This window comes from Rhinoraja longicauda, chromosome 1 (assembly GCF_053455715.1).
Source record: "Rhinoraja longicauda isolate Sanriku21f chromosome 1, sRhiLon1.1, whole genome shotgun sequence".
NCBI lineage: Eukaryota > Metazoa > Chordata > Chondrichthyes > Rajiformes > Arhynchobatidae > Rhinoraja > Rhinoraja longicauda.
This window is the reverse complement of record NC_135953.1, coordinates 62,218,519-62,243,982: the sequence shown is the minus strand read 5'-3', so window position 1 is coordinate 62,243,982 and position 25,464 is coordinate 62,218,519. Positions and strand designations below refer to the sequence as shown.

The 25,464-nt window shown below is 41.3% G+C and overlaps 1 protein-coding gene across 1 annotated transcript in view; it reads right to left on the bottom strand.

Annotated features, from left to right (window-relative positions):
* Positions 1-397: 397 nt before the first annotated feature.
* The window catches only part of scfd2 (sec1 family domain containing 2), a 229,179-nt gene continuing 204,112 nt past the window's right edge, over positions 398-25,464 (bottom strand). Inside the window, exons 7-9 of the mRNA XM_078410453.1 lie at positions 12,329-12,463; positions 6,813-6,932; positions 398-877 (exon numbers count right to left, since the gene is read on the bottom strand). Of these exons, the coding sequence (XP_078266579.1) occupies positions 785-877; positions 6,813-6,932; positions 12,329-12,463 (348 nt within the window). The 3' untranslated portion in view covers positions 398-784. The remainder of the gene's footprint in view (positions 878-6,812; positions 6,933-12,328; positions 12,464-25,464) is intronic.

Below are 25,464 nucleotides of genomic sequence, written 5' to 3'. Positions count from 1 at the left end.
CTTGAAATCAAAAAGATTATAAAGTACAAAGTGAAAGGTGAGATTGTCAGTTCAGCAGCTACCTATGTTACGAATAATCATGTTTACAGAAATCCAAATTTACCCAAATTCTCCCATGTTTTTGAAAAAATTGTTGTAGTAATCATTAATGACTGGATACTGTATATTCCATTTTTTAAATTATGGTAGGGTTCAGGTGAGTAATCAATGAAATGAAAGAATTGTGCCCAGTGCATGTACAGCGATACAAATATGGGTTGCTATAGAAAACAGACATGACTGACTTACACAGAAAACAGTTTACAGACAGCTCTTGGTAATGGAATTCTGACCTAACCAGACAGCCTGTAGACTTTAGAAGATTAGAAAAAGCTACCCATACACTATCATTTGCTGGAAGTTTATTAAAGTCCAAGTTAAATACAAGACAGTGCTGAAGAATTATTGACATAAACCTGTTTGTTTTGAAGACGTACCTATTTTCAGCATGGAAAACATTTCTATACAATTCAATATGTTTAATAAGAGAACAGGTTTTTAAGGATGGATTAGAAAATATCCCCACAGCCTATAGTGTCATGTAAAACAGTGGGTGATAGCATAGAATCACAGTAATATTCCAAAAATACCAAGTTAATTTAGATTAAGTCAGATAGGCACATAAACAGTTGAGCATTCAGCCAGATATGACCAATATTTATTTTCATATATCCAGTCAGAAATCTGGGATTTCTGTCAAATTTTGCAGAATACAAGCAATTTTTGGTCAGCAACGATGTATTTGTTACACTCCAATATCGGGATGTAGTCTGTCATTTGCAAAGATGAGCTGAGTCACATCAAGTGGAGTTAACAGTCGAGTGGACAACACAATCACCTAAAAACAAAAGGTAAAGCAAATCTGAGCCACATGTTCATCAATCAGTTACCTAATTAATCGTGAAAAATCTTGCACATTGGAGTCACAAATACATAACACCAATAAATAATCCTAGTATCAAGTTTGTTTGTCATGATTTATGAAACATACCTACTCTCATTGATCCAGGATACATGTAGAAAATGATGACCAATGGTCACATGGCTAACATCAGTGAAAATGACCCTGGATTAGGAATTAGTCATCAAACCCGATGACAAGGGAGTTGCTGTGGTAGTCTGGCGGGCTGACCTCTACCGGACCGAGGCCAGACGACAACTCTCAGACACCTCTTCCTACCTATCCTTGGACCATGACCCCACCGACAAACACCAGACCTTAATCATCAGCACCATCAGGGACCTCACCATTTCCGGCGATCTACTCTCTAATGCCTCCAAACTTATCGTTCCCCAGCCCCGCACGGCCCGATTTTACCCCCTACCTAAAATCCATAAACAGAACTCTCCCGGCAGACCCATTGTTTCTGCCTGCTCATGTCCCACTGAACTTATTTCCACCTACCTCGACTCCATCCTATCCCCCCTGGTCAAATCCCTCCCCACCTACGTCCAAGACACTTCAGATGCTCTCCATCTCCTTGATAACTTCCGTTTTCCAGGCCCCCACTCCCTCATCTTTACCATGGATGTTCAGTCACTCTACACTTCCATCCCCCACAAGGATGGTCTAGAAGCCCTCCGTTTCTTCCTCGACCGTAGAACCAGCCAATCCCCATCTACTAACACTCTCCTCCACCTAGCACAGCTGGTTCTTACCCTTAACCACTTCTCTTTTGACTCCTCCCACTTCCTCCAAACCAGAGGCGTAGCTATGGGCACTCGCATGGGCCCTAGCTATGCATGCCTCTTTGTCGGGTACGTCGAACAATCCCTGTTCCGGACGTACACTGGCCCCATCCCCGAACTCTACCTCCGCTATATCGACGACTGCATTGGTGCTACCTCTTGTACCCATGCAGAACTCACTGACTTCATACATGTCACTTCCAATTTCCATCCTGCCCGTAAATATACTTGGACTATTTCCGACATCTCCCGATCCTGGACCTCACCATCTCCATCACAGGAGACAGACTAGTGACTGACATCTACTATAAACCCACTGACTCACACAGCTATCTGAACTACACTTCTTCCCACCCTGTCTCCTGCAAAAAGTATCCCCTACTCCCAATTTCTACGCCGCATCTGCGCCCAGGATGAGGTGTTTCATACTAGGGCATCAGAGATGTCCTCATTCTTCAGGAAACGGGGCATCCCCTCTTCCATTATAGATGAGGCTCTCGCTAGGGTCTCTTCTGCATCCTGAAGCTCCGCTCTTGCTCCCCCTCCCCCATTCGTAACAAGGACAGAATCCCCCTCGTTCTCACCTTCCACCCCATCTGCCAGTGTATCCAACAAATCCTCCTCCAACATTTCCATCACCTACAACGGGGCCCCACTACTGGCCACATCTTCCCATCCCCTCCCCTTTCTGCGTTTCGCAGAGACCGTTCCCTCCGTAACTCCCTGGTCCACTCGTCCCTTCCTACCCAAACCACCCCATCCCCGGGCACTTTCCCCAGCAACTGCAGGAAATGCAACACCTGTCCCTTTACCTCCCTCCTCAACTCCATCCAAGGACCCAAACAGTCTTTCCAGGTGAGACAGAGGTTCACCTGCACCTCCTCCAACCTCATCTATTGTATCCCCTGCTCTAGATGTCAACCTCTTTACATCGGCGAAACCAAACGCAGGCTCGGCGATTGTTTCGCTCAACACCTTCGCTCAGTCTGCCTTAACCAACCTGATCTCCCGGTGGCTGAGCACTCCCACTCCCAGTCTGACCTTGCTTTCATGGGCCTCCTCCAGTGCCATAGTGAGGCCCACCGGAAATTGGAGGAACAGCACCTCATATTTCGCTTGGGCAGCTTGCAGCCCAGCAGTATGAACATTGACTTCTCCAACTTTAGATAGTTCCTTTTTCCCTCCCTTTCCACCCCCTTCCCAGTTGTCTCCACCTATATCCTTCCTTTGTCCCACCCCCCTGACATCAGTCTGAAGAAGGGTCTTGATCCGAAATGTCACCCATTCCTTCTCTCCTGAGATGCTGCCTGACCTGCTGAGTTACTCCAGCATTTTGTGAATAAATACCTTCGATTTGTACCAGCATCTGCAGTTATTTTCTTACACTGGATTAGAATAGACAATTGGTCAAGGCTTTGCTCCTGATTATGTGCAGAAAGTGGACACCTGTTGGGACAGGACATGGATTGCCTGCCACGTCCATTGTCAAGGCACATTCATGAATCATCATTATTTTGACTCAGTTCAACTGAAAGAATGCATATTCAAGCGTCAATCAAGTGTAAAGTAAATCCTCTCAAAACAATTTCATGACATTAAAATACCCAATTTTTCAAAGTGAGATATATGTATTGACTTTGTATATATTATCACACAAGAATGTAAACCAAGTTGAACCAGAAATGTTATCAGACCCCAGTGATACTCTGCGAATAATGAAAACTGATTTTGGGAGAATCATTTACAGAATGGTATTACAAAGAATAAATAACCTGCAACATGAGTAAGATCTACACAAAATTGATACATTACAACTGGACCTGTAATTAGCTCAGCATTCTTAAAAGGGGCAGTATCAGATTTTTAAAATAGTGCAAAATTGGCTCATTTGTTGGAGCCAACGTGTACGTCTTGGTTGATTGCAACCTTTGCCAGGTTGAGAACAGCACGGTGATCTAAATGAAATTGTGATTTAACACTTCTCCGGTTTTAAATTACACAATGTAGGATGAGCTCTGAGAAGACACTAATATGTAACTCTAAAGAGATATTCTGCTGCAATGTCAGTTGACCTCGGCACCCAACACACTAAGGATATGTTACTCCTGATTTTTTTCCCCTCCTGATTCTCTAGAATCAGATAAAAGAAACTCCTGACTGCTGGAATGTTAGAAATTTGAAAAATCTGAGGTAATGCCATGCACAGCAGGTTGATCAACGCTTTAAAGAAAATAAAACTTGCCAGCATTGTTAATGTTTTGGGGAGAATTTGAAACCAGAGTTCCCTTGAAGGTCACAACACGAATGTTAGCATGGTTTTCTCTTTCAACTGGCAATCAAGCTGCCTTGCATTGCCAGCATATTTGTTTTCTGTAGCAAATGCCTGACTGAAATTCCCTAACATAAGGCCCTTTTAACACGAATGAAAAACCCCATGGGTCCATACTAAATGCATTATTTTTTGAGGAGGAAATTAATTTGCAAATGAAAATACATGATGTGATCACGTTTGGAATTTTGTTCGTGAAATATGTGAAATTCTCCATGCCAAACTCTTAATTCAAATGTTAATGACAACAACAAAAAAAGACTTGCTTTTGATTCTACCTCTAAGCTTAGTTACATTGCACGAGGAGTTAATGGCCAGATAAAGCTTTGTTCCCAGGTTTATCCTGATACAATGGCCAGGATATGTTTTGAAGCAGAATATGCTCAGCCTCAGTTACTTTGCTGTGAGTACTGCAGAAACCAGTTTGTGCACCCAATCTGAGAAATTGGGGAATGAGGAAAAATGTGGAGAGGAATGAAGGGGGATGTTGTTTGGTATGCAAGAGAATGAGGCAAAAAGAAAAACTGTCTAAAACAATCACCCAAAAGTTAATCGAGAATTGAGGGAGCATTGGTTTACATTAATATGGGCAAATTTCAGACTCATTGATAAATTTGTTTCTCAAAGAACAGTACAGCACAGGAACAAGCCCTTCAGCCCACAATGTCTGTGCTGAACATGATCCTCAGACCAATCCTTATCTGCCTGCACATAATCCAGATCCCTCCATTCCCTGCATATCCATGTGCTTATCCAAAAGTCTCTTAAATGTCACTAACGTATCTGCCTCGACCATTGCACCAAGCAGCGTGTTCCAGGCACTCACCACCCTCTGTGTAAAAAAACTCCTTTACGCACATTACGCACAACTCTCTTAAGCTTTTCCCTTCACTTCAGTTATGCCCTCTAGTATTTGCTATTTCCATCCTTGAAAATAGGTTGACTGTCGACCCTACTTATACCTCTTATATTTTTATATACTTCTATCAGGTCTCCCTGCAACCTCTGGCATTCCAGAGAAACCATTCCAAGTCTGTCCAACCACTCCCTGAAGCTAATACTCTCTATTACTATGATTAACGCACGGATTAGACTTCTAAAGAGAAAATTGGAAGTAGAAACTTTGAATTATTTAAGAAGCAATTGTATGCCAAGGTGAGGGAATTGAAGTGGTTTTCTAGTTGAAATATAATGAATGGAAATATTATCTCCTAATCTGCAGTTTTGTGCTCTGGTATCACAACAAATTATATTGAAATTAATTTTCTTAAACTTTCTCTTAACAACAAAAGTGATGGCTATTAGTTGGGTGTGGATATACAGGAAAAGGCATGTAAAGAGCAGGAAACCTGGTATATAGACACAAAATGCCGGAGTAACTCAGCGGGCAGGCAGTATTTCTGGAGAGAAGGAACGGATGACGTTTCGGGTCGAGACCCTTCTTCAGATTGATGTCAGCAGAGTGGGCGGTACAGAGATAAAATGTAGTCGGAGAAGTAAGACTGGGAAGGGGAGGGAATGGAGAGAGTGGGAAAGCAAGGGCTACTTGAAGTTAGAGGTTAATGTTCGTACCGCTGGGTTGCTACCCAAACTAAATATGAGGTGCTGTTCTTCCAATTTGCGCTGGGCCTCACTCTGACAATGGAGGAGGCCCAGGACAGAAAGGTCAGTGTGGGAATGGGAGGGGGAGTTGAAATGTTGAGCAATTGGGAGATCAGGTAGGCTTAGCGGACTGAGGGGAGGTGTTCAGGGAAACGATGGCCGAGTCTGCGCTTGGTCTCGCCGATGTATGGGAGTTGACACCTGGAACAGTGGATACAGCAGATCAAGTTGAAGGAGATGCAAGTGAACGTCTGCCTCACCTGCATCTCCACTCAGTGCTTACCTCACATTTCTCTGTATTAAATTCCATCTACCATTCCTCAGCCCACCTGGCCAATCGATCAAGTTCCTGCTGCCGATCTGCAAATCCACCTACTTTTGTATCATTAGCAAACTTGCTAATCTTGCCATGTATGTTCTCAATAGACAATAGGTGCAGGAGTAGGCCATTCAGCCCTTCGAGCCAGCACCGCCAAATCATCCAGATCATGAATGTAGAAGACAAACAGTAATGAGCCCAGCACCGAACCCTGAGGCACATCACTAGTCATAGGCCTCCAGTCCGAGAAGCAACCTCCACCATCACCCTCTGCTTCCTTCAAGGAAGCTAATTTTCTATCCATTCAGCTATCTCTCCTTGGATCCCATGTGATCTAACCTTCCAGAGCAGCCTACCATGTGGAACCTTGTCGAACGCCTTACTGAAATCCTTGTATACAACATCTGCAGCTCTGCCCTCATCGACCTTTTTGGTCATGTCTTCAAAAAAGTCAATCAGATTTGTGAGACACGACTTCCCACATACAAAACCATGTTGACTATCCCCAATCAGCCTCTATCCATCCAAATGGCTGTATGTCCTATCCCGCAGAATATTCTCTATTAACTTTCCGACTATAGATGTCAAGCTCACTGCCCTATAGTTCTCAGCATTTTCCCTGCAGCCCTTCTTGAATAGAGGTCCAACATTTGCCACCCTCCAGTCTTGTTATTGGATTGTATTGGGCCCGAGCCCATGAAAGTCAAATGTGAAGATGACAGGCCAGCTAACTCAGCATAATCCTAAATCACAGAGCTGTTTAAGACAGAGGGACAACCATTTACCACAAACAATGATGACTCACCACGTTAGTCAAATGCAAATGTTACTCACCTGGCAGCCTGGTTTGTATGTTGAAACTAGGTCTTTTATCACTCGGACTTCTGAGATCGTGACTCCACCCACAAGGAACAGGATCAGCAAGGGATGGTCACTGGGATGGGGCCGGCTCACCTATCACATTAATAACATTGAACAATATTTATGAGATATATCCAGACTACACGGTACAATTCACCACTCCTTTCCAAGGCAGAACTCACACTGCTTCATTAAGAATACCTTTATGACTTGTATATTTTATGAAAAGACTTGGAACATTTTCACCACTTTGTAAATTGAATGTTTTACAGATCTAGGAAGAGATTTCTTGGAGGACGTACTGATTTCCTGCTCAGACATATGGCTGTTCTTTGTTTACTAGAGTTCAATATAACCAACCTAGCAACGCTAAGTTAAAACAGGAAAAAATATTATGTTTTTACTCTTTCTAAAACAAAGAGAAAAATGCTACAGGTGGGATAGGAAACAATTAAAATGCTCCCAGGATCATGTTAGATGTTTCATAAAGTTTAACCATTGTCCACTGAACTGAGGATGTTGAATAGAATGAACAAACAGCTTTAAAATAATCGAGAGGGAAAATTGGAAACACACCATCATTTTTGGATCCATAATAAACCAGAGAACCTGATAGTCATCCCCTATAAACAAGACAAACTTCATACTGCGCGAACTTTAAACTTTTTACTATAGCCCTGGGCAATATGAGAAAATATACATCAGAAACCATGCATCTCATTAATACCAAAAAAGACAAATAGAAATTAGCAATTTATTGTGTTAACGTATGCTTCTGAAAATGTCTCAAACAAAATACACAAATGCATTATTATATAAATCAAGAAATAATTTTGATTCAAAAATAAAGATTTTAATTGTCATTCGGCACTTCAACAAATTCAGTATTGTCATACACATCTGTAGCACTTATTGAAAACAAACTGCTGCAGTAGCTGCAGTTGCGATCAATTCGACAAGATGCTCTGTGTGGTAAGTTAAAAATAGCCCACAGAAAAAATATATTATTCCGCTAAGAAATTTGAATTAGGTGGATTGCAATTACCAAATTTTAAAAATTATTATCTGGCAGCACAAATGAGTTTTATTTCATCCTTTTATCAAGAGGGTGGAAAAACAGCATGGGTTAAAATTGAAATGGATAAAATAAAAGAATCTTGTCCAGAAGAATTTATATATAAATGGGAAGCGAAGCTATTAGTTAAGGATAAAGAGTCACCTTTGCTAAAACATTTAATTAATACATTGTTGAAAACAGTTAAAGTTAAGGATAAAAGATTTTTCTTAACAGCTAAAACTCCATTAGTAAAAAATGGATTATTGCCGTTTGCTTGGAATAATCAAATACTACAACTCTGGGAACAGAAGGGTATTAAAAATATAGGAGACTGCTATGAAGGGAATATCTTTTTGACATTTTCGCAATTGAGAAATAAATATCAAATTCCAGGGAATAGTATTTTTTTCTATTATCAATTACAATCTTTTTTAAGGGAAAAGTTAAGTAATTCAATGTCTCTATTTCAGATTAAAGGAATCGAATCCTTGATTCAGGGCAAGGGAATGAAAAAATTTATATCATCAATGTATAAACTACTACAGATATCTAGTCCAAAGATAGGAATTCATAAAGCAAGACAAAGATGGGAAACAGATCTTAATATTATTATTGATGAACCAAGTTGGGAAAGACTGTGTTTAGATAGCATGAAAAATACTATTAACGTGAGATACAGCTTAGTACAGTATAATTTTTTGCAGCAACTATATTTAACCCCGGAAAAATTAAATAAATTTAAACCAAACTCATCTGAAAGGTGTTTTAGATGCAACCAAGACGTGGGCACTTTTATACACTCTACATGGGCATGTCAGAAGGTAATTCCTTTTTGGCAAGACCTAAAAAAGTTTTTAGATCAATTGATGAATAAGATCATACCAATGGATTCAAGGTTGTTTTTGCTAGGAGATACAAAAGGAATAATACCAAAGCTAAGTTTGGATAAACATCAGGAAAGATTTCTCAAAATATCATTAGCAGTAGCAAAAAAATGTGTTGCGGTCACATGGAAAGAACAAAATGAAATAAGATTTGAAAGATGGCATGCAGAAATGCGGAGTTGTATCCCATTAGAAAAAGCAACGTATAATCTGAGAAATGGATATGACTTCTTTTTGAAGGTGTGGAACCCATTCATGGCAAAGCTAGGATTAAGAATAGGAAGTCCTTAAATTCAGGATTGCTTTGATACCTAACAAGAATTTAAAAAGAAATTACTCGGAAGTGACTCCCTCGGGACTCCTGGTTTTTCTTTTTCTTTCTTTCTTCTGCTTTTTCTTTTTCCTTCTTTTGAACTGGGGGGTGGGGGGGGGGTGGGGGGGAGGGGAGAAAATACAGAACAATACGGGTATAATCGAAGTTATAGGTCAGTGACTATTGTTTACTAAGGAATGTAAAATGTATAACGTATGGGTTCTGTTAAAACTTAAATAAAATATTTAAAAAAAAAAAAAAAAAAATATATATATTTTTCTAAGTCAAAGAGAAAAAGATTTCTAAACAGGATGTAAGGAATGTAAAACGTTCAGTCACAACTCACATATTAAGTTCCAATTCCAAAAAAACTCAGTCACAACTCACATATTAAGTTCAACCGTCCAAAGTGAAATCACACCAGCAATTTAATTTGTAATGAGGTCAGCAATCTGGCAGCTCAATACACTAACATGCAGCCTTATTCCGTCTCACCACTATGTCTGTTTTAGCTGTGTAAGCCACTCAGGCTGGAAATACTGCTTGCAACTTTAAAGCCTAAGTCAGAATGCCTAAGATAGGAACTGCACAGAAAATGTGCACAGTCCTGTCTGAAAAGTTGGAGAAATCAAGGACCATTTTTATAACTTCACTAAAGTTGTTGAGGGGAGAAATGTTGCCTGATATATGTTTAAATAATTTATCACTTCTGGAAATAAATAAAAACAAATCACTTTTTACAAGCATCATAACCTGCATAATTACTGGATTTAGAACAGGAAATATTATTTTTTCAACTATTCATTGACTTGCTGGGTTTGTTCTCCCTGACTATGCCTGAACAGCTACATATACCGTGTTACACCATATTCAACCCAGAGCTAAAGCCCCATCAACGAACAGATTCAATTGTGCTGTTCATCTTATGAGTGCCCAACAGTAGAATATGCAAATCCCTGTCAGCAGACCATGTTTTCACTCTCAGAAGGATGTGAAATGATTCCATTGCTCACTGGCTAGGCTGTCCTTGATCACATTTTCCCAGATGGAGAAAGGTAACGTTGAGAACTTTATACTTTTCCACAAGAAAGGAACTGTATCAAGTAGCACGCCACTGCACAAGAGTTTTCCTACAAGTCTCCTGCGCCCAAGTGACTTGAAATGTTTTTTTGTTATTATTGTGATCTAAATACTTAAACGACAGATGCCAAATAGCAAACACAAACACGATTAATATCGATATAGATTGTTTAATACATTGAATGGAATTTGATCATTTATATCAGTGTAATTCATCAAATGCTTGAAAGGTACAAAATGAGCAAAACTGTGCTCACATGGTATGTGAGTGGTCCGGAACTCAGATACAAATATACCTGCATCGTGTTATACTCTCCTAGTTTATCATAGGACTGGGAATTCAGAAAACTAAGTTGCACTAATATATGACTAATTGCTGTACTTCTTTTCTAATAGATGCTCCCAGATAATATCCTCCATGGATTTTGCAATACACTATACAGAAGGCCTGCAAAATTAGTATTTTATCAACCTTAATCATTCAGAAAAGACATTACCACTTTATGAAGAAAATAATAGGTTGTTTAGTTTTATGCAATGCAATTCTGTTACTTGTTTCTGATTATTTGCCATGCTGAGATTCAGGTTTTTGAGTTGCTAATATTTTGCCAGATAGTTGGTGATTAGAGCAGGTTTCTGCTAACTAAAGAGGCTGTATTTTAGTGGAGTTTTTCCTTTTTCTGATTAATGTTCCTTTACATGGTGTTGACCCTTTCTCAACTCAAGGGGTTACACGGGAGTTGACGGCCCTTCAGTATTTTGTCAGCAGATCATTAATCACAACCGAGCCTTTACTGTAAAGAGTTTTCAGCCAATTTAATTTCGTGGAGCAGCACAACTGAGTCTGCACCATCGCACTCGATCCCCACATACTTACTTTCAGCAAATGATGCAGATTGTGATATGGAATGCTATTTCCCCCATCACTACTCAAGGACATGCTCATAGTCAATCTGAAACCAACCAAAGAAAGCTTAACAGGGTGTTATCAGAAAACCCTAAAGCAACTAATTGAAGAAGGGTCTCAACCTGAAAAGTCACCTGTTCCCTCCTCACGTAATGCCTGACTTGCTGAGTTACTCCAGCACATTTTGTTTTACTTTCTGTACTATCAGGATCTTGCAGTCAGAGTTTCTGCTACTGGCTGCAAGTGCAAAACCATCCACAATTGAATATTAGCAATATAATTTTTTGGCAATCCAAACAAAAATATCCATGAGAAGTGACAAGTAACATTCCATGCCACAGAAATACCAGGCAATGACCATCTTCACCAATAGTCTTACCAGCTTTGCATGACAATCGACAGAAACATTGTTGAGATTCCTAACAAAAAGATCTCAGGGAGTCATGTTCGACCAAATGTTCAGAGACCAGGCACATTAATATGGACACTGCAGATTTGGTATCTCACAATAACTTTCTGATTTTCAGACCCAAAGCTTCTCTGCTATTTATAAGTCAGTGTCACCAAGCTCTTTCCATTTCTCCTGGGTGTGGGCCAGTGTGGGAAGGAGTCATGTGCAGCTCCAGTACACCTGAAGATGTTCAACATCACTGAGCTAAATAGCCATCTCCTGCACCAGCACACTTCCTGACAACCATGTATAATCTCTGCAGCTAGCACCACAGAGATTCATCTTGTTCAACAACATTTCAGATTTCTACGATCCTGTCAGTCTTGTGTCATCCTGATATGTGACATGTATCACTGGTTTTTCTTCTTTCCTGTCCAAAATCCTGGAGTTCAGTCATTGTGTTGTACAGCACTGAAGTGGGCTCTGATCTACAATTCATAATTGTATCTTTCATTTAGTGTGGAGACCTGAATTGTGCACATATAAAGTTCAACAGCAAGCTTGCCACATGTCTTTATCTGCACCGCGCGGACAATAGCGGCCCAGGAAATCTGCTCATCAACACTTTTGCAGAAAGAAAACTTTAAATTATTAAATTGCAGCATTATCAACAGTAAATTTGGAAAATAATAACGAGCATTTTTCTTTGAAGACAAGGCTGTAACAAGGAGGTATTAAGTCATACATTACTTAAAGGTTATAGTGTACGCAAAATCATCAGATAAATCTTTGCCAGTTTTTGTTGGTGAGAATGGACTTTAAGGATTAATCATCTTTCCCAATGCACCACAACTGACCTTCATGAACATGCTGAATCCAGTTTTGAGCAGTTCTGTTAAGCCACCAGACATATACTCAATATCCACAGTGTCAGGTCTGTTGGGATGAAATATCTCCTCCAAAATCTGCTTCACCAAAGGCTTATACATTGCCTGTAAAAAAGAAAAAAAGGTATAAATGCATCCAGTTTGCCATTAGCAATTAATACAAGAAAGAATTTTTCATAATATTCGTAACATATTAGTAATCTCCCTCTGGGCCTTGCAGCTGAAAACATTGATGGAAAATGCTCTTTATGGCATTGCAACACCCCCTCTCACCATGTCAACCAGGCCTATGACCCAATGAATACCCTGGCGACTCATGGATCATCCCACCATCTCAGTTAAGTTTTCGGCTACCTTTGAATTTCCATCTCATAAACTATCAGTCCCCATTTCACATCGTGAAACTTACCATTTTTACCAGACCTGAGGTCATCTCATGTCTGCCATTAGTTTGGTCTCGATTTTTGTTTGCTTACATTTTTTAAATGTTCTTGTTATATTAAAAGCTGCTTATTGAAGTTGCTTGACATGCCCACCCCTGGCTTCTGAAGAGACATTCTATTTTGAGCTCTGTCATGGTCAGAGATTACAAAGTGCAACAGAAATAGCGATAGAGTTGCTGCCTTACAGCGCCAGACACGGGTTCAATCCTGACTACAGGTGCTGTCTGCATAGAGTTTGTACATTCTCCCCATGTGTGCGTGGGTTTTTTCCGGGATCACCAGTTTCCTCCCACCCTCCAAAGACATACAGGTTTATTGGTTAATTGGCTTGGTACAAGTGTAAATTATCCCTAGAGTGTGTAGAACAGTGTAAGTGTGCGGGGGATCACTGGTGGAAGGGCCTGTTTCCACGCTGTATCTCTAAACAAAACTAAAAACTAGAAAAGATTTGAAGATGTGTTCTAAGCCTCACTGAGAAATTGCAACATCAACATCAACTCCCGAGAATCCTTGGCCATGACCACTAATTGATTTTGAAAATTTTGAATCCAATTATCAAGCGAGTGGCGAGGGAGTGATCAGCACATCACCTCACAAGACTTCCCTCACTCTGGTTCCGAAGTGACTAATGTGGCAAAGTGGTCCTTTAGCCTCCTGTAGATGGGACAGGAGACACCTATCAGGTGTTTCCTGCCCCATCTACAGATGTTCTGGTGGAGTCAAATAAACCCAAGGCGAGTCCTTTTATCAATCATAGAGTGATACAGCGTGGAAACAGACCGTTCAACCCAACTTGCTCACACCGGCCAACATGTCATAGAAACATAGGCTGTTCGGCCCTTCGATCCAGCACCACCATCCAATATGGTCATGGCTGATCATCCAAAATCAGTACCCCGTTCCAGCTTTTCCCCATATCCCTTGATTCTGTTAGCCCTAAGAGCTAAATCTAACTCTCCTGAAAACATCCAGTGAATTGGCCTCCACTGCCTTCCGTGGCAGAGAATTCCACAGATTCATAACTCTGGGTGAAAAAGTTTTTCCTCCTCTCAGTCCTAAATGGCCTTATTCTTAAACTGTGACCCCTGGTTCTGGACTCCCCCACAATTGAGAACATATTTCCTGCATCTAGCCTGTCCAATCCCTTAATAATTTTATATGTTTCTATAACATCCCCTCTCGTCCTTCTAAATTCCAGTGCATACAAGCCCAGTTGTTCCAGTCTTTCATCATATGACTGTCCCGCCATCCCGGGAATTAACCTGGTGAACCTACGCTGCACTCCCTCAATAGCACAATTGTCCTTCCTCAAATTAGGAGACCAAAACTGCACACAGTAGAACTGCAGAGGGACTTCCTTGCTTCTATACTCAAATCCTCTTGCTATGAAGGCCAATATGCCATTTGCTTTCTTCACTGCCTGCTATACCTGCATGCTTACTTTGAGTGACTAATGCACAAGGGCACCCAGGTCTCGTTACACCTCCCCTTTTCCTAATCTGACTAGTATCCAAGCTACACTAGTCCCACCTACCTGCCTTTGGCTCGTATCCCTCCAAACCTGTCCTAACCATGTACCTGTTTAACTGTTTTTTAAATGTTGGGATCATCCCATCCTCAATGACCTCCTCCGGTAGCTTGTTCCATACCCCCACCAACCTTTGTGTAAAAATATTACCCCACAGATTCCTATTAAATCTTTTCCCCTTCACCTTAAACCTATGTCCTCTTGTCCTCGATTTGCCTACTCTTGGCAAGACTCTGTGCATCTACCCGATCTACCCTCTCATGATTTATATACCTCTTTGAGATCAACCCTCAACCTCCTGCGCTCCAAAGAAAAGAGTCCCATCCTACTCAACCTCTCCCTTTAGCTCAGACACTCTAGTCCTGGCAACATCTTCGTAAAACTTCTCTGTACCCTTTCCAGCTTGACAACATCTTTCCTATGACATGGTGCCCAGAACTGAACACAATACTCTAAATGTGGCCTCACCAAGTGTAACATGACCTCTCAACTTCTATACTCAATACTCTGACTGATGAAGGCCAATGTGCCAAAAGCCATTTTGACCACCCCATCTACCTGTGACTCCACCTCCACCTATATTCCTCTGCTCTACAATACTCTCCAGAGTCCTACCATTCACTGTGTAGGTCCTGTCCACGTTAGACACAACCTCCCACGTTCAAAACCATGCTGACTATCCTTAAACAGCCCGTGTCCGTCTAAATGCTTGTATATCCTATCCCTCAGAATACCCACTAGTAACTTTCCAGCTACAGATGTTAAGCTCACTACAGTTCCCAGCATTTTCCCTGCCCTTCTTGAATAGAGGTACAACATTTGCCACCCTCCAGAGTTCTGGCCCCTCTCCTGTATTTAAAGACGACTCATAAATTTCAATCAGGGCTCCCACAATTTCCTCTCTGGTTTTCCACATTATCCTCGGATATATCCTTGTTCTTCAGAGACTGAAATGTAAATAATAATTTGATAGAAATGTTATAATATATCACCATATTTTATAAGTAAATTTCTCAATAGTGTTCAATAAATTGATCCATAAAAAAGTGTTTATATTTATTCAACCAATGAAGTACTATTCATAAATTGTTTACGCTACCAAAGATAATTTGGAATTGCTATTGAATATTATCATTGTTGCAAAATGGTCATTTCAACTTGTTCCAGTAATTTATCTTGCTCTGCCCACTGGTGAACAGGAAGTAAAAACATAAACTACTGAGAGGATGAATTTTGTTACAATTAGTTGATATGCAGATTTATCACAAAGGAAGCGACTGTAAAAGACTCAATGGATTGGAAGAAGGGGAGTGAAAGGGAATGTCAGGGTCGGAACAAATGGGACAAAAGAAATGGAGAAGAGCATGCAGAGTGGATATGGAGAAAAACAGGTGCAGGTTCGGCACGGGGGAGGAGAAGACAGAAGGATAGAGAGGAGGGGTGGAGGGGAGGAATGCGGAGTGTTATGAAATTTCAGCAGTTTCAGGATCCGGATCAATGAATGGAGAAAGAACATTTTGGGTTACACACAACGATCTTTATTACAGACAAATATAGGAAAATCATTAATAAAGTCATACATCTCATGCTATTTGGCACATCAGAGATTCCTGTCTGTGACAGCAAATCCGGAGAACTTGAGAGTCCTGTCACCAGCATGCACCACGGTCCTTGCTCTCCCTCTCTCTCCCTCTCCCCGAAAGTGAAGCTCACATGAGCTCGCACAAAGCATGCACTTTTGCTGGTACACCCCCCACTCCTGCTTATTTAATTGAGACTTTACTTAAAGACTTTAGAGATACAGGTCTTGAGTTCTGATTATAAAATATTCTTTCCCCAATCATAGATCTAGATCTTCAAAATCTGCTTATATTTCATTACAGGAAGGAGGGAAAGAGTGGAGCAACAGAGGTGGTGGAGATGGTGATACGTGAATGAGCTGGAGGGACAGGGAGTGGATGGCAAGCGGGAAGAGATGGGAGGGTAAATGGGAGGAATGGCATTCGCAGGGGGGAAGGTGAACGGGGGGAGGGAGGGGTGAAACTGTGTCTTTGAGGCATCGGAGGGAAATTGAGCACCCAGAATAAACTCATGAGGTCAGAGGGACAATGTGCAAATGCCACACAGGCAACACTGGAGATCAGGACTGAAGTTAGGTTGCTGGAGGTAGGTAGCAGCTCCTCTCGCCTGTCATTGTACTGGCCTTGTAGAATGATTTAATAATAAATTTACAAAATACATATATTTTCCTATCATATAGTGGTTAAACAGTGTATTGATAATGGAACCAATAATAGAAACTGTTGACTGACATGTCCATTTGGACAATCTTCTGGCAGAGGCAATATTAAAATAGAAAACAAAATCACAGCCTCCTCTGCTAACAGATTGGCCAGAGAAAGAGAAGGGAATCTACGTTTCATGGTAATTTCATGCATGTGAGAGTAGATGGTAAGTGAAGAATAGCTCCATCCAAGACCACAAGAAATTGTAAAGAATTGTGGAAGCAGCCCAGACAATCATACCAATCAACCTGCCTTCCATTGACTCCATCTACACCACGCTGCCTCGGCAAGGCCGCCAGCATAATCAAGGATGAGTTTCACCTTGGACATTCCCTCTTCTCCCCTCTCCCATCAAGCAAGAGTTATATAAGTGTGAAAATGCACACCTCCAGATTCAGGGACAGTTGTTTTCAGGCAACTGAACCATCCTAAAACCATAGAAAATAGGTGCAGAAGTAGGCCATTCAGCCCTTCGAGCCAGCACCGCCATTCAATATGATCATGGCTGATCATCCAAAATCAGTACCCCGTTCTGGCTTTTTCCCCCATATCCCTTGATTCCATTAGCCCCAAGAGTCAAATCTAACTCTCTTTTGAAAAGATCCAGTGAATTGGACTCCACTGCCTTCTGCGGCAGAGAATTCCACAGATTCACAACTCTCTGGGTTAAAAAGGTTTTCCTCATCTCAGTCCTAAATGGCCTACCCCTTATTCCTAAACTGTGACCCCTGGTTCTGGACTCCCCCAACATTGGCAATGATCACAATGAATGGCGGTGCTGGCTCGAAGGGCCAAATGGCCTCCTCCTGCACCTATTTTCTATGTTTCTATGAACATTTTCCCGGCATCTACGCTGTCCAATCCTCTAAGGATTTTATATGTTTCTATAAGATCCCCTCTCATCCTTCAAAATTACAGCAAATACAAGCCCAGTCGACCCATTCTTTAATCATATGTCAGTCCCGCCATCCTGGGAATTAACCTGGTGAACCTTCGTTGCACTCCCTCAATAGCAATAATGTTCTTCCTCAAATTAGGAGACCAAAATTGCACACAATACTCCAGGTGCAGTCTCACCAGGGCCCTGTACAACTGCAGTAGGACCTCCTTGCTCCTGAACTCAAATTGTTTTGCAATGAAGGCCAACATGCATTAGCTTTCTTCACTGCCTGCTGCATCTGCATGCTATCACCAATTAACGAGCGGACCTGACTTACTATCTACCTCATTGGAGACCCTCGGACTACCTTTAATCGGACTTTACCTTGCACTAAATGTTATTCCCTTTATCCTGTATCTGTACACTATGGATGGCTTGATTGTAATCATGTATTGTCTTTAAGCTGACTGGATACCACACAACAACACAGGTACACGTGACCATAAACTAAACTAAACTAAACTAAACTAACTAAACTAAAATTAGAAAGCAATGGATCTACCGATTTTCTCCACCGGGGATAAAGAGGTATGAAACTGCAGCACAATCCTGTGCTAATTTGGCACTAACTGCATTCAGCATGGTGGCTGTGGGAAATTGTAATAATATGCATTTGAGGCAAGTTATCACAAAATGCTGGAGTAACTCAGCGGGTCAGGCAGCATCTCAGGAGAGAAGCAATGGGTGACGTTTCGGGTCGAGACCCTTCTTCAGACTGATGTCATGGGGGCGGGACAAAGAAAGGATTGTAGTGGGTCTGGACGCGACAGGAATCAGGCCATTCGCCAGGTAAGAAGTAACAATAACTTTAATACAGTATCTGAACATTCACTCACTCAGTCACCCGCACGAGTAAAACAATAACCCCTTCCAGCAAACCCCGTAGCCCCCAGACCAGTCTGTCCCCAGGGGAATGACCCAGGGAGTGGCCTAATCCCCCCTGTCCACTCAGTGCCGAGGGGAATGACCAAGGGAGTGGCCTAGCCCCTGGGCACCACCACAGGATATAGGTGGAGACAGGAAGACAGTGGGAGAACTGGGAAGGGGGAGGAGAAGAGAGGGACAGAGGAGAGAGAGGGGCAGATTTCGCTTGGGCATCTTACAACCCAGCGGTATGAACATTGACTTCTCTAACTTTAGATAACTCCTCTGTCCCTCTCTCCTCTGTCCCTCAGTCTGAAGAAGGGTCTCGACTCGAAATGTCACCCATTCCTTCTCTCCTGAGATGCTGCCTGACCCGCTGAGTTACTCCAGCATTTTGTGATACCTTCGATTTATACCAGCATCTGGAGTTATTTTCCTATGCATTTGAGGCATAATGATAGAGCAGAGGGAATTTACTCTGCACCCAACTGTGCTAAATTTGTTAAATGTTAAAATCTCACCTTACAAAATTATTCTGGCAAAGTCTTCATGAAGCTTACCTTTCCCTTTTTACTGTAACTGTTTTGGCCAGGGCAATACATTTTTGAGTCTTAAGATATATGGTTTTGTGCATGGGAGGTAGTGTTCAGGTTTTTTAAAGAACTACCCTAAGGGGTTAAGTAACCAAGAAGATTAGATCACATGTGATCAAGGGTGAGCTAGATATCTGGACATAGAATTGGCTTCATGGTAGGAATTACAGGGTAGTGGTGGTAGGCTGTTTAACGGTATAGAGGCTTATGACTAGTGGTGTGACTCATTTATAAGTGCTGGGCCCATTGCTGTTTGTGAACTATATCAACGATTTGGATAAGAATGTACAAGGCATTTTAGACGACTTTACTCTAGAGATACAGTGCAGAAACAGGCCCTTTGGCCCACTGAGTCTGTGCCGACCAGCGATCACCCCATACATAGAAACATAGAAAATAGGTGCAGGAGGAGGTCATTTGGCCCTTCGAGCCAGCACCGCCATTCATTGTGATTATGGCTGATCATCCACAATCAGTAACCCGTGCCTGCCTTCTCCCCATATCCCCCGACTCCACTAGCCGCTAGAGCTCTATCAATCTCTCTTAAATTTATCCAGTGAATTGGCCTCCACTGCCTTCTGTGGCAGATAATTCCACAAATTCACAACTCTCTGGGTGAAAAGGTTTCTTCTCACCTCAGTTCTAAATGACCTCCCCTTTATTCTTAGACTGTGTCCCTTGGTTCTGGAATACACTCCTGCACATTAACAACAATTTACAATTTTATTCAAGCCAATTAACCTACAAACATGTATTTTGTAATGAGGGAGGAAACCAGAACACCCAGAGAAAACCCACATGGTCTCAGGGAGAACGTACAAACTGCACAGATTGCACCCGTAGTCAGGATTGAACCCGGGTCTCTGGCGCTATAAGGCAGCAACTCTACAGTTCTGCTACTCTGCCACCCCATTAGTAAGTTAGCAGATGACACTAAAATAAGTGGTATTGTAGACAGTGAAGACTGTTATCAAGAATTACATCAGGACCTTGATTAATTGGGCAAATAGGCTGAGGAATGGTTGATGGAATTTAATACAGAAAAGTGTAAGGTATTGTATTTTGGGAAGTCTAACTAGGGCAGGACCTTCACAGTGAATGGCAGGATTCTGGGGAGTGTGGTAGAGCAGAAGGATCGATGAGTGCAGGTACATAATTCCTTGAAAGTGGCATCACACACAGATAAGAGTGGTCAAAAAGTCATTTGGCACATTGGCCTTCATCATTTAGAGTAATGAGTATAGAAATTGGAAGGTCATGTCACAGTTGTGGTTAAGCCACCTTTAGAATATTGTGTTCGGTTTTGGTCACACAGTTATAGAAAAAATGTTGGTAAGCTGGAAGGGTGTAGAGAAGATTTTTGAGAATGTTGCCAGGACTCAAAGGCCTGAGCTACAGGGAAAGATTGAGCAGGCTGGGACTTTATTCCTTGGAGCACAGGAGGATGAGGGGTGATCTTATGGTGGTGCACAAGATCATGAGAGGAATAGATAAATAAATGCATAGAATCCTTTCACCCAGAATAGGGGAATCAAGAAACAGAGGACATAGGTTTAAGGTGAGGGAGGAAAGATTTAATAGGAACCTGAGGGGTAACTTTTTTTCCCACTAAGGGTATATGGAACAAGGTGCCAGAGGAGGTGGTTGTAAAACAATATTTGGACAGGTACATGGATAGGACAGGTTTAGAGGGTATGGGCCAAATGCGGGCAGGTGGGACTAATGTAGATGGCCGGAATGTTGTTTGGCATAGGCAAGTTGGGCCAAAGGGCCTGTTCAACACTGTATATAACTATGCCATTCAGCTGGAAATGGTGCAGAGAAGATTTACGAAGATATTTCTCGTACTCAAGGGCTTAAGCTATAGGAAGAGGTTTGGCAGGCAGTTGCACAGGGGCCCGGTGAGACCGCACCTGGAGTATTGTGTGTAATTTTGGTCTCCTAATTTGAGGAAGGACATTATTGCTATTGAGGGAATGCAGTGTAGGTTAATTCCCGGGATGGCAGGACTGACATATGATGAAAGTATGGGTCGACGGCTTGTATTCACTGGAATTTAGAAGGATGAGAAGGGATCTTATAGAAACATATAACATTCTTAAAGGATTGGACAGGTTAGATGCAGGAAAAATGTTCCCGATGTTGGGGGAGTCCAGAACAAGGGGTCACAGTTTAAGAATAAGGGGTAGGCCATTTAGGACTGAGATGAGGAAAAACCTCCTCACCCAGAGATGTGAATCTGTGGAATTCTCTGCCACAGAAGGCAGTGGAGGCCAATGCATTGGATGTTTTCAAGAGAGTTAGATCTAGCTCTTCGGGCTAAAGGAATCAAGAGATATGGGGAAAAAGCAGGAACGGGGAGGGGGTACTGATTTTAGATGATCAGCCATGATCATATTGAATGGCAGTGCTGGCTCGAAGGGCTGAATGGCCTCCTCCTGCACCTATTTTTCTATGTTTCTACGCTTCTATGTTTCCAGTTCTTTAGATAGCACGAGGCTGAAGGTAGATCTTTTCAAGATGTATAAAATCATGAAGGTGAATGCACAGTCTTTTTCCCCCAGGGTAGAGGAATCAAGAACTAGAGGGCATAGGTTTAAGGTGAGAGGGTAAATATTTAATAGGAACTAGGGGGTGACTTTTTCACACAAAGGGAGGTGGGTATTTGGAACGAGCTGCCAGGAGCAAAGAGGTCCTTCTGCAGTTGTATAGGGCCCTGGTGAGACCACATCTGGAGTATTGTGTGCAGTTTTGGTCTCCTAATTTGAGGAAGGACGTCCTTGCTATTGAGGCAGTGCAGCGTAGGTTCACGAGGTTAATCCCTGGGATGGAGGGACTGTCATATGAGGAAAGATTGGAAAGACTGGGCTTGTATTCACTGGAGTTTAGAAGGATGAGAGGGGATCTTATAGAGACATATAAAATTATAAAAGGACTAGACAAGCTAGATGCAGGAAAAATGTTCCCAATGTTGGGGGAGTTCAGAACCAGGGGACACAGTCTAAGAATAAAGGGGAGGCCATTTAAAACTGAGGTGAGAAGTAACTTTTTCACCCAGAGAATTGTGAATTTGTGGAATTCTCTGCCACAGAAGGCAGTGGAAGCCAATTCACTGGATGAATTTAAAAGAGAGGGAGATAGAGCTCTAGGGGCTAGTGGAATCAAGGGATATGGGGAGAAGGCAGGCACAGGTTACAGATTGGAGATGATCAGCCATGATCACAATGAATGGCGGTGCTGGCTCAAAGGGCCAAATGGCTTCCTCCTACACCTATTTTCTATGTTTCTGGGAAGCAGTTGAGACAAGCTACAATAACACCAGTGAAAAAAACATTTGGACAGATGCATGAATTGGAAATGCATGCAAATGGGACTAGCTTAGATGGGCCATTTTGGTTGGTATGAACGAGTTGGGCCGATGGGTCTGTTTGTCTTCCATAGTAAAAGTTCAGAGAATAAACTGGTTTCAGGGAAGATATTCCTTTCACAATATGAGGCAATACTGTTCTTTATGATAAGTCTGCCAAAAAAGTAAAGATGCTTCTATTTCTAACACTGCTAAGCAGAACAGGAAGTATTTAACCTTAAAAGCAACCTTGGATTCATATTGAGCCGAATGAGCAGAGAACAAAGGATAGCACAGTCTGTTTGACATTTTAGGATTTTTACCCAGTTAAACAGCAAATAGATGGCCCACAGCAAAGTGGAATAGTCGTATGGCATTCCAATAGTATAAAGTTATGTTGCACAGACATACCTCATTTTTTTTCACTGAATGTGAAAACCATGTTTTAGTTTAAATAGAAGTAAGTGCCAGTAGGTTTTCATTATTTGGACTCACATACCAGACACAATATTACATTTCAACATTTCTTCCTTGAACCTCATTTGCACTGAAATTGCAGTGAGGTTTGCTTCAAATAATGATTGTTGGAATTGCATGGGCTTTGAAACAACATAATGTTTCTCTTCGATCAGCCAACACACATTTTATTCGAAACGCTGAGAGGGCTTATCTCAGCTATTTCAGTTTCTGTCTGAAAATTAACAGATAATTTAGTTCTGGATCACAATCACATGAAGGAAGCCCATGTCAGAAGCATTTCTGCAAGCAACAGACACTTCAGGACGAAAGACAAAACCACAACTGTTGTTTCGTATCGCTGCAAACAACATATCGGTTGATTTAAGATGAACACAAAAAATTAAATTGAATACTCAAATTTTGTTCAAAGCTTTTGAAGTTCCAAGAAATCTGGACACGGTTAGGAAGTGAATATGCATTGACAGGCGACTGGCGTGTGAATTGTTGCACACAGTCAAACTATCGTCATTAATTGCCTCGACATATGTCGAGTTTTTTAAGAAACAGTAAACATTTTGACGACTTTAATTAATAACAAAAATATATCGTGACACAAGTATTCTTCTGATCCCTGTTGTGACAGGCTTGCTGTGATTATCTATAAGTGTGAGGCATCAAGATAGGCAAGTAAATAAAAATGATTATGCTAGACACTCTGGCCTTCCATCACAGTGAGGAGGGGACTGGAGGAGACTCACTGTGATGGATGTTCTTTTTTGTGTGTGCGTTGGTTGGGGTTGTGTAATTTGCTTATTTTATTGCTTTTATTGTTGGACTGTGGGTGACTAAATTTCATCCAAAAAACTTGTTTTTTGGATGACAAATAAAGATATCTTGAATCTTTAGCTTGTTCAAATATAATTTTATTTAGATTAGCCATGACCAAAGGGAAATAACATTAAAATTATTTTCCAATACCGCATTAGTTTGATCCCCCTCCCCCTCTGATTTGTCAGAATGTTACCAATACTATCAATATGAAACACCTTTTTAAAAAAAATGGAACTAAACAATTTGGGCTGAGCTAACTCAGGCCATGCCACCCCACGCTCAGTGGAGCCATGTTAGCTGTCATTTTCTTTGTGGGGTTGGTTGGTGGTGGGCTGGGCAAAGATAATGGAGAGCAGCCTGAGTTTCTGCATATTCCCGCGTGCCTGTCAGCTCCTAGTCACGCAAAACCCAAGAGCCTTTAACAGCAGTCAATTGCTCTGAGCCAAATACAGACCATCTGTTTAATATCCAGACACAGTCAAACGCTTCAGAACTGAAATACATTTGGAATTAAAAGTCTTGGAATGAGGCCAAGACCTTTGTTGCAGAATAATCACAAACATCACTGATAAATACATACCTGCTCCCCTTGGAACTGTATTGCAATTTAATGACTGATAAACTTTAACTATTTTTGCTGGACGTTTTTTAAACTAGCTTTCTGAAAATGGTTCAGGCCAGCTTTTAATAAAATGAAAAAGTTGTTAAAGAAATACACAACAAATACGAACTTTATCAATCAGAGCTTTATGAATTTCACTACATGCATCAACTTCATGTTTTATGAGGTGACATTTCAAAACAAGACATTTGAACCGTAACAGTTTCAGTGAAATGCATCAGTGAATGATAATAATAATGTGCTGATAATCAGGTCTTCATATATATTAGGATTGAAGAGAGAAAGAGGGAGATGGGGTTGGGGGGTAGGGGCTGATAGTCGATGGTGCAGGAAGAGTGAGAAATAACACGGGGAAGGCACGGACTGTGAGCATGAGAATATTATTGTTGTGGCAACTTCAGTCCTTCCCACTGAAGTCCTCTCCGCTTGCCACCTTCACGGAGGAGTGGAGTGATCTTTCTTGACGCAAACAAAAACAGAGAGATCTTCATGACATTTCACTTTAATTAGTCATTTATTGAAGTAGTGATACAAACAGATTTGTATTTCTTCCGTCATAAATCTGGTAAGAATTGTATCCCACCACAGCTTCTCCGCGTCTGACGCATCACGTCTCTGCGTTCCCAATTAACCTCCTAATTCTGGTTCCTCCCAGTCCAGAAAATGCCCATATATGTATTCATCTCACGACAATCCCCAAGAGTCCAAAAATAATATAGCAGGATACAAAATAATATAATATGCTAAGACAGCTAGTAAACACAAATGGATCCTACAATTATTATTTGTGCAGTAAACATGTGTTCATGATATTCCTGCAGCCTATTTCAAGAAAGCTTTCAAATCCAAGGCAAAAATTGCTTTTATATTAACCCTTTCATAAATTTTGCACTTTACAATCAATAGGTTGCAGCTATTCCTTGATTTATGAAAAGGTTATGTTCTTCCAAGGAAAATGTTGTACATTACAAAAGCTGAGTGAAATGCATGGGCATTTCTGTCCATTGCATTCCCATGATCAGAGTGTGACACTGTTTATTATTGCAAAAAAATAGATTCATTAGTTGAAGACAAGGGTTAATGGTGTTACAGTGAGATTTCGTAAATCATGGAAAACCTGAACTTTTAGGATGTAGACACGGCTGTTATTCAGGCACCAGTCTCATAATGAGTGCACTCACGCGAACGTGGTTGG